The sequence below is a fragment of the Cornus florida genome, unplaced genomic scaffold (genome assembly GCF_030987335.1).
Source record: "Cornus florida cultivar Cherokee Brave unplaced genomic scaffold, ASM3098733v1 CherokeeBrave_3.0.0_Hap2_Chr11, whole genome shotgun sequence".
Lineage (NCBI taxonomy): Eukaryota > Viridiplantae > Streptophyta > Magnoliopsida > Cornales > Cornaceae > Cornus > Cornus florida.
Window position 1 is genome coordinate 95439223 of NW_026775581.1, and position 14815 is coordinate 95454037.

A 14815-nucleotide genomic window follows, 5' to 3' on the forward strand; every position below is an offset into this window, starting at 1 on the left:
AATTCCACCTCCACCACCAAGTCCACCAAATTCCACCTCCACCACCAAGTCCACCAAATTCCACCTCCACCACCATACCCACCCCCCGCACATGGGGGGTGGTAGGTTGGGTCCCTTTATCAGAAATTTTGCTACACAGCATTGAAGCATATAGATCAAGCAGAGCAAAAATTACGACAAAAGGGATGTCATTGCAAAAAAATGATTGAACTAACAAAATTATAAACAGGGTGCTGATTTTTGTAACTAGCAATTGCCAAGAAAAACAGCCTCCTCATTTTGACTCTATTCCATAGTTTACATGCATTTATATGTTTCGTTACTTTCGTATGCCTTAAATATCTAAATTTGATAGGCAAATGATAAAGGAGGCCCATTTGCTAAGTAGATTCTCACTTATTGATCAGGTGAAGACATGGTGGCTATGGTTATTCTAATGTTGTTGTTCTCTACTCTCTTTTTTTGTACTTTTTGAGTGTAAATGAAATTTCTTTTTGACCACCTCAAAGAAAAACTAAAAACTTAATGTGGGTTAATATTCTCATCTTTGCTTTTTATTTATTCATTTGGAATGCGAAGCAGTTTCTCTCAAGCCATGCGATCTACAGGCAAGGACAGAGCTCGTACTTGCCAAGTACTCTTTAAAAAAGGCTCCAGAACCTCAGACAGCTAGAAGCAATTCTAGTGGCATCAGCAAAACACATGTATTTCAGCATTCGTTTATTTATTTAACATAATTTGTCGAGAATAAATATCAAAAAAAAAAAAAAAAAAAATTAAGGTTAATACCTGCAGTTTAATTGGGAAACTTCAAAACTATGAACTGCGAAGAATTTCAAGTGATATCAATTAGATTAACAGAGGCTGAAGAGATTATATTTCATGACTTCCTAACTAGAAGGAAGGGGGGGGGGGGGGGTGGGGGGTATTCTTTATCATGAAAAAGAACAAAGAAAAAGAAAAAAGAAGGTAGTAGGACTTACAAGCCAAAGTTTAATATTTCCATTAATCATTGAATGTGCAGACCAAAAAACTGATCTCAGAACAAAACCACTATTTCTTGATGAAGAAACTTGACATTTCCCATCCATCAATAGATCTCTACCTCCTTTTTCTTGCAAGAAAGAGCAAGTTCTGATGAAGGGTAGAGCTATATATATGACATATGCTAACAGTTTAAGTTTAATCCTTACTCGCATTTTAATCCCAGCAGCCACAATTCTAAGTTTGTTGCATTAATTATGAAAGGAAAAAAAATGTACTGCGTACAGTCTGCTTAAAAGTGTCAAGAACAAATATAGATAATATTTCACAATACATGAAATTGAAAACTATGAACTTGAAAATTTTTAGTAATTTAAACTGTTTTCTAGAATACAGAAAATCAGCCCAGTGTCATGCTCTCATTAACTTGATAATAGTTTTGACTCCTCCGCTACAAAGTGAATAATTATTAACAAGGCGAGCTATTCATTAATAAATGCAAATAAGATTCAACAAAAGACAAAGCACTATAGAATCAATCCCTCTATTTCTTTTCTATGAAAGACTTGACAGTTCCCATCCACCGAATAAATTCGGTTTTATCTTTGTTCTTCATATATTCATGCAAGAAAGTACAAAGTTCATCATTTATACCCCTTGTTTCCAAAAATTCGTAAAGCGAATCCTGCAGTTCGTCATCCAGCCCCCTGAAAATGACAAATGATATATCAAACAAAATTAGCAGCAAAATCATGTAATCAAACCAAAGCACCTATAGTTCTCTTTTTAGCTGCAGAGAAAACAGAGGGAAAGAAGAGAAAATCTTAAATCTTCCCAATTGTTATTAAAGGAACAACAGGCCAAATATTAAATCACATTCAGTTTGAAGGTTTTTAACGTGGTCCCTAGATGATAAAAAATACCTAGGGTGTAGTTAAATTTCTATACATATCATCCTACGGAATGCCTTGGTTCATCATATCTCCCTAAAACTTCAAAACAGAAATACTGGTGTAACGCTTCCAGTTTCAAAATTGGGTACTTCATTCTAGAGTAAGTTTCTGAGAACAAATACTGTATGTAAAGCATTTAAATTTAGTGATACATTTAAGATTTCTTTTCAACTCAAATTATCAGCAACCAAATGGAGCAAAGAAAATCAAATAACATTCCATACGTGAATGCAGGACCCATGTAAGGTTGACCCGGCATCCTTTCATGACCACGCAAGAAAACTTTCTGAATCTCTATGCTATCCGGCCACGCCGAGCAGACAAACTCCAAAACCTGACTGCTTTCTCCCTTAAAAATATCAACAATCAATGTAATGTGAAGTTCCACGTCTTCATCAATGGGAACAACATCACGTTTTTTGTCAGGAAGAGACCCATCAAACATAGTCACTTCAACTTTAATCTGTTCGTTTTCCCCAAATTTCCTATTTAATCTTATCCACTGCTCCCCAGGCCGTTCTTCAAGTGTGAATAAATTGATCTCTGGAACAGCCTGCAAAATAAGAGCATAATGTAATCAGCATGCGAAGAATCACTAATGCACCATGTTTTCTGAATGTTTTTACAGAACATGTATTACTTAAATAACCATGTTGCTGAGACATATAGAAATAAAATTTCTTGTAACAAGCTAAATAGATATGATAATAAACATATATGCGCATGTAGGTGTTGTTTGATAAAACTAAAAAAATTTGGGCAAATTGCAACAAAAAAATAATAATAATAATACCTGAACTAGGTTTAAACACCCTCTAGTACTAAATCAGCAAAAATCCCCCAAAACGTTACACAAAAAAGTTGCATATTCCCCCTCGTCGTCCATTGTCCGTTAGTAAAGGAACGAAAATGTTATCATGTGATGTGCATGTGACAAACATGAACTATTGAACTACCATTTTATTCTTATTACGGGTAAATTTGCCCTTGGATAAAAGAGAACCTTTAAACTTGTATTTAGATCCAATTATGTTAACAAAACTTCAAAATGGATACAAATTATCCAAAGCCAACATTGCTGTGATTCACACGAAAAAAAAAAAAAACCTGAAGTTCAGAAGTTAGGTATAGAAATTTCTTACACAATCAAAACAAAGCCCCAATTCAATATGATCCTAACTACAGAAGCGAAGCCCCATTTGAAAATGACTGTATTATCAAAATGAAGCAACAAAACCTATTATTTCTTTGACGCAAAGCACGTTGGCATACTAATGTTGTATTTGTTTAGAGTGAGTTTGTTTAGAAGGTGGTGACTGTTTGATCATCAAGTTGATTAGAGAGAGAGAGAGAGAGAGAGGAGGAGGCAGATATTCCCACTTGAGTCAAATTGGTCTTCATGTGATACCCAATCTTGTCCATGCTTTTTTTTTTCTATTAGAGTCAAATTGATGTTTATGTGATAACAGATATTGTTCCATTCTCTTCGTTCGATAACTTCAACACTCATCAATAATCCACAACATCAACCAGTTTATTTAAAATTATTCTAATCTTCCTTCTCCAAAAATACTCAATATTTACCTAGGATTCCTTCTCTGTGAGTCTTGAGAGTTATGAGAGGGGTGACAGAGTTGTGAAAGTTAGAGAGCTTAATGTTGGCTAACAAGACCAGCCATCTGACTAACTTGCACTACGCGGTCTTTTATCATTTCAACTTATCTCTCTTTTTCTTTGACTTGTATAGTTATTACAAATTTAAGGGCAAATCAGTAATATACTTACCCAAGTAAAGAGTAGAAAATAGAATGTCCTAAACTGCCAGCTTTTTATAGCTCAGGGATTTTTTTTGCAAAAATAAATAAAAATAAAAATAAAAATAATTGATTATTCAAAGGGGTTTTTGTAATATACTTTAAGAGTTGATTCTAAGTGCTAATTGGAAATTGAGAACTTTGATATTTGTTTGAAATTTTTTTTTTTTTTTTTTTTTGATAAGTAATATTTGTTTGAATTCTAAGTGTTCAGTGTTCAGTGTTCAGTGAAGTCCCCCTCACTTAAAAAATTTACCACATTTCAACTACAACCTATTAGTTGATATCCAAACTGCATTATCAAGTAACTTAATTGACTGAATTTACTCGGAATTGAGTATTGAAGTGAGTTATCAAACAACATTAGTTTTCTGAATGAAGTCCATAATCCTCTATTTGTAGAGTTTGTCTGTGTATGTGTATGTGTTCTCGTGTGTGTTCATTGATGTAGTGAATCCTCTTCTATTTGGATGCTGAAGAAACAGAGGAAGCAAAAGAAACAATGGGTCATCTGGATCTTTCTTTGGTTGCAAAGAAACTAACCAGAATAAAAAATAAAAAATAGACCTTTTAAGTTTCATTCATACATCTACTCCTCTTTCCAAAGTAAAGTTCAACCTCGACTAATACAATTACGAAATAACTAGCTGGGTTAACTCAGCTAATCAGAGATTTTTGTTTTAACTCAGTTTAACTCACTATAAACACTATGTCATCATCATTAATCACCCTTGGCCTTTTTTACCCCAAACGAATGACTCTAAACTCTATGTAAAATGAATGATTCCGAACTCTATGTGAAATCATTTTTTCTAATGGAGGACATGGGCATTTTCTTTCCCAGTTTCCATATAAACAAACAAATTGAAAGAGAGAGAAACATCGGTACCGGTTTGGGAGGAGAGCGCTCGAGCTCATACTGGATCTCATTGCGGAGGAGTCTGAGAATGTTGCCTTCGAAGGCCGATTTTCGCATATCCGAGACGTAATTTCTAGGTTTTAGTGAGAAATAGGGTTGTAGAAATGCTAGGGTTTTGGTGTAAGGAGAGAGAAGGGTCCTCCGCAAGGGACGAAGCAGACGATGAGCCATGAATGAATGAAGGGTGGGTTCGAGAGAGAGAGAAAGAGAGAGAGAGAGAGCGCTTTTAGGGTTTAAGGGTTTTGGCCTTTTTCGCTTTGGGTTTGGGAGCTTTTGGACAAACTCCCCACTCTTGTCCTGTTTTAACATTTCATTGTGCAGTAACTAATCTACTTCGTCTGTTATTATTATTATTATTATTATTATTATTATTGTTGCAAAGCAAAATTATTTAAAATAAGGTAAAGTACATTGACACTCCTGAGGTTTGGAGAAAGAACAAGTAGAGGAAAGTTAGCATGTTTTTGAACAATGACACCCCTTCAAGTTTGAAAAATGGACACAGAGACCCTGAAGATGGTGAATTGACCTTATTACCCTTTCAAATCAAATTAACATTTTAATTGACTTAAATACCCTTTGATTAAACCCAAACCCGAAACCAAACCCGAACCCGCCTGCGTATATTATACAGTGGAGAGAGAAGGGAGATCAGATGGATGGTGGTTGTGGCCGCGGTGGTGGGTGTAGAGAGAGGGGGAAGAGAGGGGCGGCCATAGTTGAAGAGATAAGCTGAAGAGGAGAGAGAGGAAGAAGCATCGGCAATGACTGCAACAATGGGGGTGGCGGCAATGACTGTGACAGTGGCGGCGAAACCCAGAAGCATCGGCGAAACCCTGAAATTGCCGGCGAGGACCAAGCTCCGATGACGATGCGGCCACGGACTGAATAGTGTGGCGAAGTTTAGAAACCGAGCAACAAGAGATCGACGAGCAAAAACAATCCGGCGAGGACCAAGCTCCGATGACGACAAGGTTCAGATAAGCACAGTCCGGCGACCGTCACCTGCAAGGCCGAGGAGGCTGAAGTGGCTATCGCTTCTGCCGTCCGTTTTGAGTCCAATTTCTCCATATGGAATACATGCAATAGCCCCCTCAGATGCTAAGGTTTTGCATGCGTGTTTGGCTGTTCTGTTAGTCTGATAACTCTAAGACTGGGGAGGCTCAAATGGATGGGTTAACCACATTAACGGTGCCCCCTTTTTCACTTCCGGCAACCCGAGGTCAGTTTCAAAGTCCCTTTTATGAATAAACCAACAATCTGTATATGTTTATATATATATATATATATATATATATATATATATTTGTGTATTGTCAGGTGTTGAAATTGTCTTTCCTTCTAGGGTTTTTGTTTAGTTTTTAAATTTTGTTTGATTCTGAAATTTTCAACACTCTCCTACTTTCAAAATTGGCGATTTCTACAGTTGAAAGATTTGAACTGTGATTTCTGAAGTTAACAACTGCGTGTTTTTCGCTGTGTCTTCTAAACCCACATGGTTGGACTGTTGAATTTCAAGGCTTTTGAAGGTTTTTGAAGGGCGGCCAGAATTGCGACTTTGTTAGCTGTGGGGTTAACGTACCTTACCTTAGATGATTTTGTGAGTTTGGGTCTAGGTCCAAGTTCTGGTATGTACAGATTTATGTGTTTATATATGTATAGATTAGATGATTTTTGCATTTTCTTCTATATGCTTTATACGAATCGGTGAGGCTTGTTTAATGAATGCATACAATCTTTATAGGTCGAGGAGGTGGCAGTGGCAGAGCTCCTTTTTGGCGTCTTCTTTAATGGGTGGTGATTATGGAGGTTGGGGGTTGGTGGAGATTGGGGGCGGTGGTGACTGGTTGTTGGTGTGTGTGTGTGTGTGTGTGTGTATAAGTATATATGAAAAGGGTATTTTGGCCATTTAAGTTTTAAATATTTTATAATTAAAATTAATAAAATAGTGAAGGGTAAAATGGACTTTTCACTTGATTTAAGGCTCTGTTTGGAGGGCAAATTTCACAAGGGGGTGTGTTTGTCCAAAAACAAGCCAACTTTCATCTGTCTGTCCTTTCCTCAAACCTCAAGGGGTCTCTTTGTACTTTACCCTTTAAAATAATATCCATGGAAATGGGATCTTTGTCGAAATATTTACTAGTATAAGATTAGTGACTATGGGAAATGGTGGCTTGATTGAAAATTTCAATAGATTATAGTGGAAAATTGGTAATTTCCCAACTTTCCTCTTACACTAAAAACTGACTTACTTATATCACAACTTTCCTCTTATCAACATCCCAACTTTCCGAGAGTAGATGGTTGCTGGGTCGCGGGAGTTGGGTTTGTTTGTGTGGATCTGATGCATCTGCGTCTTTTGTCAATGTCCGCCTTCTCTGGTGCCTGCGCTGGTGTGTTTGGTCCTCTCTCCGGTAGTAGTCCAGTGGGTTCACCACTCACGTCAAGCGATCTTTATCTAACAATGGTTTTTTTTTTTTTTTTTTCCTTTTGTCGTGGCGATTTTCCTTCTTTAGCTAACACATTTTCTTTAGATTGTCAAGACTATTAATCTTGACTAAGAAGTGTTAGTTAATTTTGGGATGGTTTTGTGCATGGAGTTTACTGTATTTTTGATCCTTTGTCTCTATACGATGTTCTTGTTATAGATGTCGTATGACGTATGGCTTGTTTTTTGCCAAGTTAAAAAAAAAAAAAAAAGTCTTCATTAATTTCAATTACACACAAATATACAATTGATTTTGATGGGTTACATATTCAATAATTTGATTTCTCAGAGATTGAAATGATGGAACGGTGGATGCTTCAAGTTGAGTCATAAACAACATTTTTAAATATGTTGATATGATCTTCACTAATATTCATTAAAATGTTGATATGTTTCGATTTAAAATGATATTTGTTAAAGATAAATTAAATTTATGGCAAGTCTCTTCCAATAGATATATATTATTGTCTGACCTCCAACTGTAGAGGGATATATAACATATAATACCTATCATCGGGAGGGAAACAATAGCTAAAAATAACTGCTAATGCTCCTTTAAAACAAAAACATTTGTAATTATTTAACAAATTATAAAGGTTTTTTTTTATTACTATTATTACATACCAAATTATAAAGTAACAAGAGACAAATGCAGACTATCAAATTTCTAATGAGCAAAATGCAATTAGAGTAGTGTTGATAGGGATTTGGAAGATAAAATTTTAAGATCTTGCTTTCAAATTGCACTTTTAATTTAAATATTATGTGTATTGTTGCGTGTGTTATGGGATTGATACAAATATTTTAAGAAAAAATATATATACATTACAATTAGGGTGTGTCCAACAATTCGACAACTTCAACTATTTTATTGTAAATGAAAACTCACATGAGCCCTATCATTATTTCCATCCTCACTCAATAGAGTATAATAGATTTGAATAAGACTTTTTTTTGTTTTGGAATTTTAAACAAATATATAAATAAGAAAAAAGATAATTACAATGGTGGGCCTTTTGGCCAGATACAACCCAAAATGGTAACAAGCCTAAATGGAGGCCCAACTGGGGAGGATCCATGACCAACTTTCTAATCTAATAATAGCAATTAACGATCCGTCAATAGAGGTTATTAGAGGATGATCCAGTTAGAACCCTAGTGGAGGACACCAGCAATACTCAGTCCAGTGGTCTTGGTGGAGGACAACAACAATAGGAAGGGAGATTCCAGTCGAAGAGAATTTGTCTTGAAGAGGGCAGTCACGAAGGAATCCCAATTTGAGAATAGCAATGATGGTGGAGGTGATTCTTGAGAGAACCATTCTTTGGGTAGAAGATTTCCCTTTAAAGATTCGATCATTTCGTTCTTCTCAGGTGTGGTAGACCATTGATGAGAATCATAATTTGCGAATGAGGTTTGCTGGAGAATTTCGCTTCCAGTGAACAGATAGCAGGTGAATCAAGTCATCCCAATTTGTAATCGCAGTGAAGAATTGGCATTTGATAAAATTGAACAATGTTATGTCTGACCCATGAAGACCATAAAATTGAACAATGTTAAATTGCTAGCTTTTTATGGGGCTGGAGACTATAACATTTGGCTGGATAAGAATGAGGTTAGTGTGTTTAATTCTACCGTAGGAAGACTTGACAAAGAATCAAAAGGTAAGTACTTAAGATTTCGTACTTAAGATTTCGTTTTCGAACCGTACTTCTGACTTGAATGATACGTGTGTTATAATTTAAGAAAAATAAATAAATAAATGTGTTTACTTCTCACTGTATTACTGTGGCCCCACTCATAAATGAGCTTAATTTTATAATGCTGGTCCAGTTGACGTCTGCTCTATTAAAATATTTGTTATATTAAAGTCCAATTTAATCAATATTTTAACACCACAATGTCAAAAGAATACCATAACCAACCATTTAATTGATTCCACGGAGCCAAACAAGTTTGGTTGGGTCATTCTTAACCATTTGTTACACATTCTGTGATCCGTCATAAATAATTATCTAGACCCATGGTATATGGTTCTAAAATATTAATGGAATTAAGCATCAATGTAACCTTTTTTTAATGGTGTGGAGTCTAATTGATAGAGTTGGGTCTATCTTCACTCCTTTTGGTATCTTCATAAAATAGAAGAAATATGTTGAAACAAATCTGAAATATATTTTATCAGGTTTAAACTATAAATTTAAATTCGGATTTAAAAGTTGGTCACAGTTTAGTCTAAACAAATCTGTTATTTCCCTCACTGGATGAAAAGAAATGGTAGAAAGAATGAACAATGTGCCACCCCCAGAGTTCTGATAATTTTGTAGATAATTGAAAGATAAAATTGATAATTTGTAGTATTTATAAATTTATTTTTCAATCTTTTCCTTCTCTTTTCCGTTCAATTTTGGGCCAATAAAAAACTTTGGCGTAAGAGGATGCTTCATTCCTACAAAATAAAGGTGTTCTAATGGGAGGACTCCCCACCCATACCAATTCCATGACATGGGTTAGATTTAATTGCAGACTTGTACAGCAGAAGAGATTTGAATTTACACTCTGTACACTGAATATGGTTAGTCTAGACACTAAAGATCCATCATATTATCCATCTGCGTTACGCCCACGAAGGACTAGCTCCTTACTTCCTTCATACTTAGTTTAAGAGTTCTTGTTAGACATTGGTAATTGAAATCGCACCAAAAAAAAAACTATAATCAATTGTAGGCTCGTTGTATTATTTTTATTTTATTTTTTCCTTCTCTATCTTTCTCTCTTTTTAAGAATAGTAATGATACATCTTTGGAATTTAGAATATGCCGAATAAGAATCATATAAGTAGAAATGTGAACCTCACCGCATGATGTTCTATATCACGTGATGAGGTTCACACCGTCACTCACATTATCTATATTTAGCGTCTCCCAATTAGAATGTACTATTTTCTTTTTAAGAAATTAATTTATATTGTCTCTCTTTTTGACATTAAATTTCTTAACACCACTAATTAAATCAATAAATCAGATGTTTGATAAATAAAAAATCAGTTGTAGATTTAATGTTAAACAATTTATTGTGTAATCTCATATTAGATCGAATCACAAATATTTCTTATTGAGATTTAAATGATAGGCTTGATCCGATTCATTAACCAATGTTGTGAAAATACTAAATATATAATTATATTTGAGCGGATGGATTAGGCCTAAAATACTAGTTAAGAATTTTAGATATATTTATTTATAGACAATACTAACATATTCACCTATAAATAAATAATCGGACTATTAGACATAATGTGGAGGTAAATATTATTCGAGGTAAATATTATTCTTACTTAAAACATAGGGATTATTACATATGAATGGTGTTAATAACCCATATTTACCGTTTGATGGATTCAAAGTCTCATAGTTTAAAAAAAATGAAAACATAGAAAATCACTGTTTACCCTCATAGAGGTACCACATTTAGGCACATAGGTATTACTTTTTATGTCTGGAGATGTCATTTTTTGTCATTAAGTATCACTTTTTATGTTGCACAAAAAATTAATACCTAATACACAAAAAGTTTGTGAATAAAAGTGGTACCTCTATGCTCAAAACAAAAGTGGTATCTGATGTACAAAAAATGGTACCTATGTGCCTAAAAGTGATACATTTGTGAGAGTGAAAAATTATGAGACTTTGACTAAAAAAATTAATACTTAATACACAAAAAGTGTGTGAATAAAAGCGGTACGTCAATACTCGAAACAAAAGTGGTATCTGATGCACAAAAAAAAGTACCTCTGTGAGAGTGAACAGTATTTTTTCATATCCAGATTAGCATTTTGGTCAATTTTATTTTTTTAAAATTATGTGACTTTGACTCCATCAAATAATAGATATGGACCATTAACACTATTTATATGTAAAAATACCTTAAACATATCTAACATAAAAATTGATTCCATTTTAATGTTTTAGATCTTATCTTACACTAGAGTACATGCGATGCAATTCTAATTTCCGCAAAATCATTGATGTAGTTGTGTGGGGCCCATTCTTCCAATGTGCACCTGATATCATTATATTCCTTCCTCCCATAACAAGGAGGAGGAAAAAAACACACACACTAACCACAGATCACCATGCCTTTATATAATCAAAACCATCACTTCTTCAGAATCATAATATAATATCATACTCATTCCACTACATGTCATAATGAGTGCTACGTTACTTTCTCCCGAACCAAAACATAAACCAAAAAAAAATTTCAAATTTTTAAAAATTAGATCACACAGCTCACTCTCCAACAAATGACTGGCATTCCCGTAATTCCAACCAAACCCCAGGGTCAATCATTCACAAATTCCAGATTTATATATAAAAGATGGTCCGCCAAAAGTAAAACGATGAGGCATCAGCATGCCGCCGGTGGTACCACACCAACACATACATGATACATATATATATATACTGATTCTTCTTCTTCACATCCGCATATCAGAGTTGAAGAATTCTAAAGTTGACTTCATGTTCTTTGAATCCATGTGTTAATGGCTTCAAAATCATTAAATTGAATTGAATTTTTATTTTTTGGTGATGAATTGAAAATTTTGAACAGTGTTATACATATATATTTATATATATATATATGCGAGTGTGATTAGATCGAAGCGATGTTGTGCAGAAAAGATTCGACTAGGAGTATAAGCGGATCGGTGCCGGTGTACTTGAACGTTTACGATCTAACCTCCATTAATGGCTACGCTTACTGGCTCGGTCTAGGGGTCTACCATTCCGGTGTTCAAGGTCAGAGCTCAATCTCCGTCATTTTTTTTTTTCAAAGTTTTTTTTTTTTGTGATTCAATTTGTAGTTTTTATTGATGTTTTATGAGTATATTTTCGAAAAGTAGATCTGTAGCTGAAATGTGATCCGAATTTAACTTACCAGTCGATAAAATGTATATGGATTAGTAGTATTATTATTCCTGGAACTTATCAACTACACGTTTTCCATGTATTTGAACTCGAATACTTAACTCTGATTTGGTTGTTTTAAATAAAATTAACTCAGCTAGTCTGTACCAAGCAAAGAATTTATGCAAGTAATATATATACACACACACAAATATGAGTTAATTGAAATAGAACCCCAGAACTATTAAAAAAAAATTCGTGGTACGGCTAGGAATAATTAATCCCCTTCCGATATTGGAAGTTTGCAATATATACACCCACCCACCCACCCACCCACACACACACATATATATTTATATATATTTGGTTTGATGGTTGTAGTGTCAAGCCTCTTGCAGCACCTTATCGGACAAATTTTCTGAGATGATTCCAAGGGAATTCAAACTCCCCACCTCCTCGAGGGTGTGAGATGAGACATAGTTGTTATTAGCTCACCATTAAATATGTATTGAAATTACTAAATTGTTCTTAAGGTTGATTACAGAGGCTTTCATGAATAATAAGAGATTTGTACATAAGGGTAATATGCAGATTCTTTAAATTTTCAGGAGGTTTTGTTTAATTAACTCTATAGTGTGAATTGGAATTTTCAGAAAGTCACCTTCCAAAAAAAATCAGAAAGTCCCACTCCTTGTGAGTTACTATTTTTTAAGGCCATACAGAAGGTGGTGTCTTACAATTGTTTTGATATTTCAGGATACTTGTCTGCAAAATATTTAGTACATGGCTTCATAAAAAGATATTATATCTCAGGGGATTTTATGAAATTAATGTAAGTTAATGAATCTTAATAAAAGGCATGACTCGGTTTTAATTGAGTACTTGATCTGTTCAATGTTGTGGCAGTTCATGGAGTTGAGTTTGCTTTTGGAGCTCATGAGTATCCAACGACTGGGATTTTCGAAGGAGAGCCAAAACAATGCGATGGGTTTACGTTTAGGAAGTCGATTTTGATCGGATGGACGGATATGAGTCCCACGGAGGTAAGAAGTTTGATGGAGGAGTTTGCTGATAAGTACAAAGGGAATGCATATAACCTCATCAGCAAGAATTGCAACCATTTCTGTAATGATGCTTGTATCAGACTCGCTGGGACTCCTATCCCCAGCTGGGTTAACCGGCTCGCTAGAATCGGTAAGAGCTTGTTTGGACACACACAAACATTCCTTGATTCTCTTAACATGTTAATGCTTGACGATTTTGTTGTGATTTCATAGCATTTATAGAAATGTTTCATTTTAAGCTTGAATTTTGGCCACTTCAGTATTGACTGTGTTGGGGGTGGATTTGTAACAAAGGTGTTAATTAGAGGGAGGGAGTATTAATTGTAATTATCCAAAACTTAAGAGAGGTCTTTCGTGTGTTTTCCTATCTAGAGGAGATCTTAGTGTAATTTACCCTAGTTTTAGGCTCTCCACAGTATCTTCCTTTTCTCTCATTTTCTTTAAACTTCTTAATCTAAGCAGTGTAAGTTGAAACTGAGGTCTTTCACTTTCATTAGACTTAGTCCCCAATGAACTGTTCTTTACCTTGTGGATTTATAAACATTTGTTTTACAACCATTGTTGTTTGATTTGTGATGATAAAGATGGTAAAAGTAAAAGAACAATGCTCTAAATATAACTGGTTAAGTTTATATTGTCTCACTCTATAGTAATGTGATTCTTATTTTTCACAATGTGTTGTTGCAGGTTTGTTTTGTAATTGTGTTATTCCGGCAAGCTTAAATTCAACTAGAGTTCGGCATCACCAAATCAAAGATAAGCCCCATGAGGAAGACAAAAAGAAACTTAGAAGCCGCTCGAATAGATTTCCATCATCATCCAATTCTTCATCCTCTTCATCATCATCTCCTCCTGTTGCCACTGCAACCAAAAGTAGTAGAAGCAGACGTTCTCATCCTCCATCGTCGCCTTTGATTCTTGGTCCTCCGTCCTCGTAGCAGGCTCTAAGAAGAAGGGTCACTGTCAAAATATAATCTTTAGTTCTTCAATTATTCTTTTCTTGTGATCTTTAATCCTAACAGCTTCTTGAGAAGCCTCGCGCAATCTGAAATTGTAAATGCTTTCTTTAAACCTTTGGAAATGATGATGCTTCTATGCGGTGCTATGAGTTGAAAAATCTAGCCAAGGCTTTAATCGGTTTATTGTGTGAGAACTCTTGCAATTATTTCATAAATTTTGTGAAAAGATAGCTCAACTACACAAAAGCCTTTTTTCAACTTCTTGGGTGGATTTCATAAATCTTGTTTTGTCGTCGTACTTTACCTAAAACTATTATATCCAATGTTAATTGTAATCATGTAAATCTTTTTATCCGAAACCAAATTTATGTTTATTGGCTTTCTTTTGTTATTATCTCCAATTGCTGCTCCAACAATCCCGGACAATTCAAGCCAACAAAAGTCATCTTTCAATCATTTAGGATTGCTTATTTGAAACATGTTTGAATCAACCACATTTTGTTTCAAGTCATGTTATATTTTTCCTATCCTGGGGCATCGCCCTTAATGTGAACACATCAGATACTGTTAGTGGACTTTGTTGTACATGATCAAACCATCTTTTCTGATTTTTTTGTTTCCCATTGTTTCCACCAAATGTAACTTCAACCGTTTCCACGCCGTATTGACTTTATATTATATTACATTCAACTATCATAAATTGTCAACATTTCAACTGCCAACA

At 34.7% G+C, this 14815-nt stretch overlaps 2 protein-coding genes across 2 annotated transcripts; one reads left to right on the forward strand and one right to left on the reverse strand.

Moving 5' to 3' along the window:
* Nucleotides 1–1325: 1325 nt before the first annotated feature.
* On the reverse strand, nt 1326–4932 carry LOC132286114 (uncharacterized protein At2g39795, mitochondrial). Its single transcript, XM_059788377.1, has 3 exons — nt 4641–4932; nt 2162–2490; nt 1326–1691 (listed from the first exon to the last, which is right to left on the reverse strand). The coding sequence occupies exons 1-3, from the start codon at nt 4839–4841 to the stop codon at nt 1529–1531; spliced, it is 693 nt and encodes a 230-aa protein (XP_059644360.1). The 5' UTR covers nt 4842–4932; the 3' UTR covers nt 1326–1528.
* A 6423-nt stretch (nt 4933–11355) lies between these two features.
* On the forward strand, nt 11356–14349 carry LOC132285735 (deSI-like protein At4g17486). Its single transcript, XM_059787931.1, has 3 exons — nt 11356–11960; nt 12975–13262; nt 13820–14349. The coding sequence occupies exons 1-3, from the start codon at nt 11828–11830 to the stop codon at nt 14068–14070; spliced, it is 672 nt and encodes a 223-aa protein (XP_059643914.1). The 5' UTR covers nt 11356–11827; the 3' UTR covers nt 14071–14349.
* Nucleotides 14350–14815: the final 466 nt, after the last annotated feature.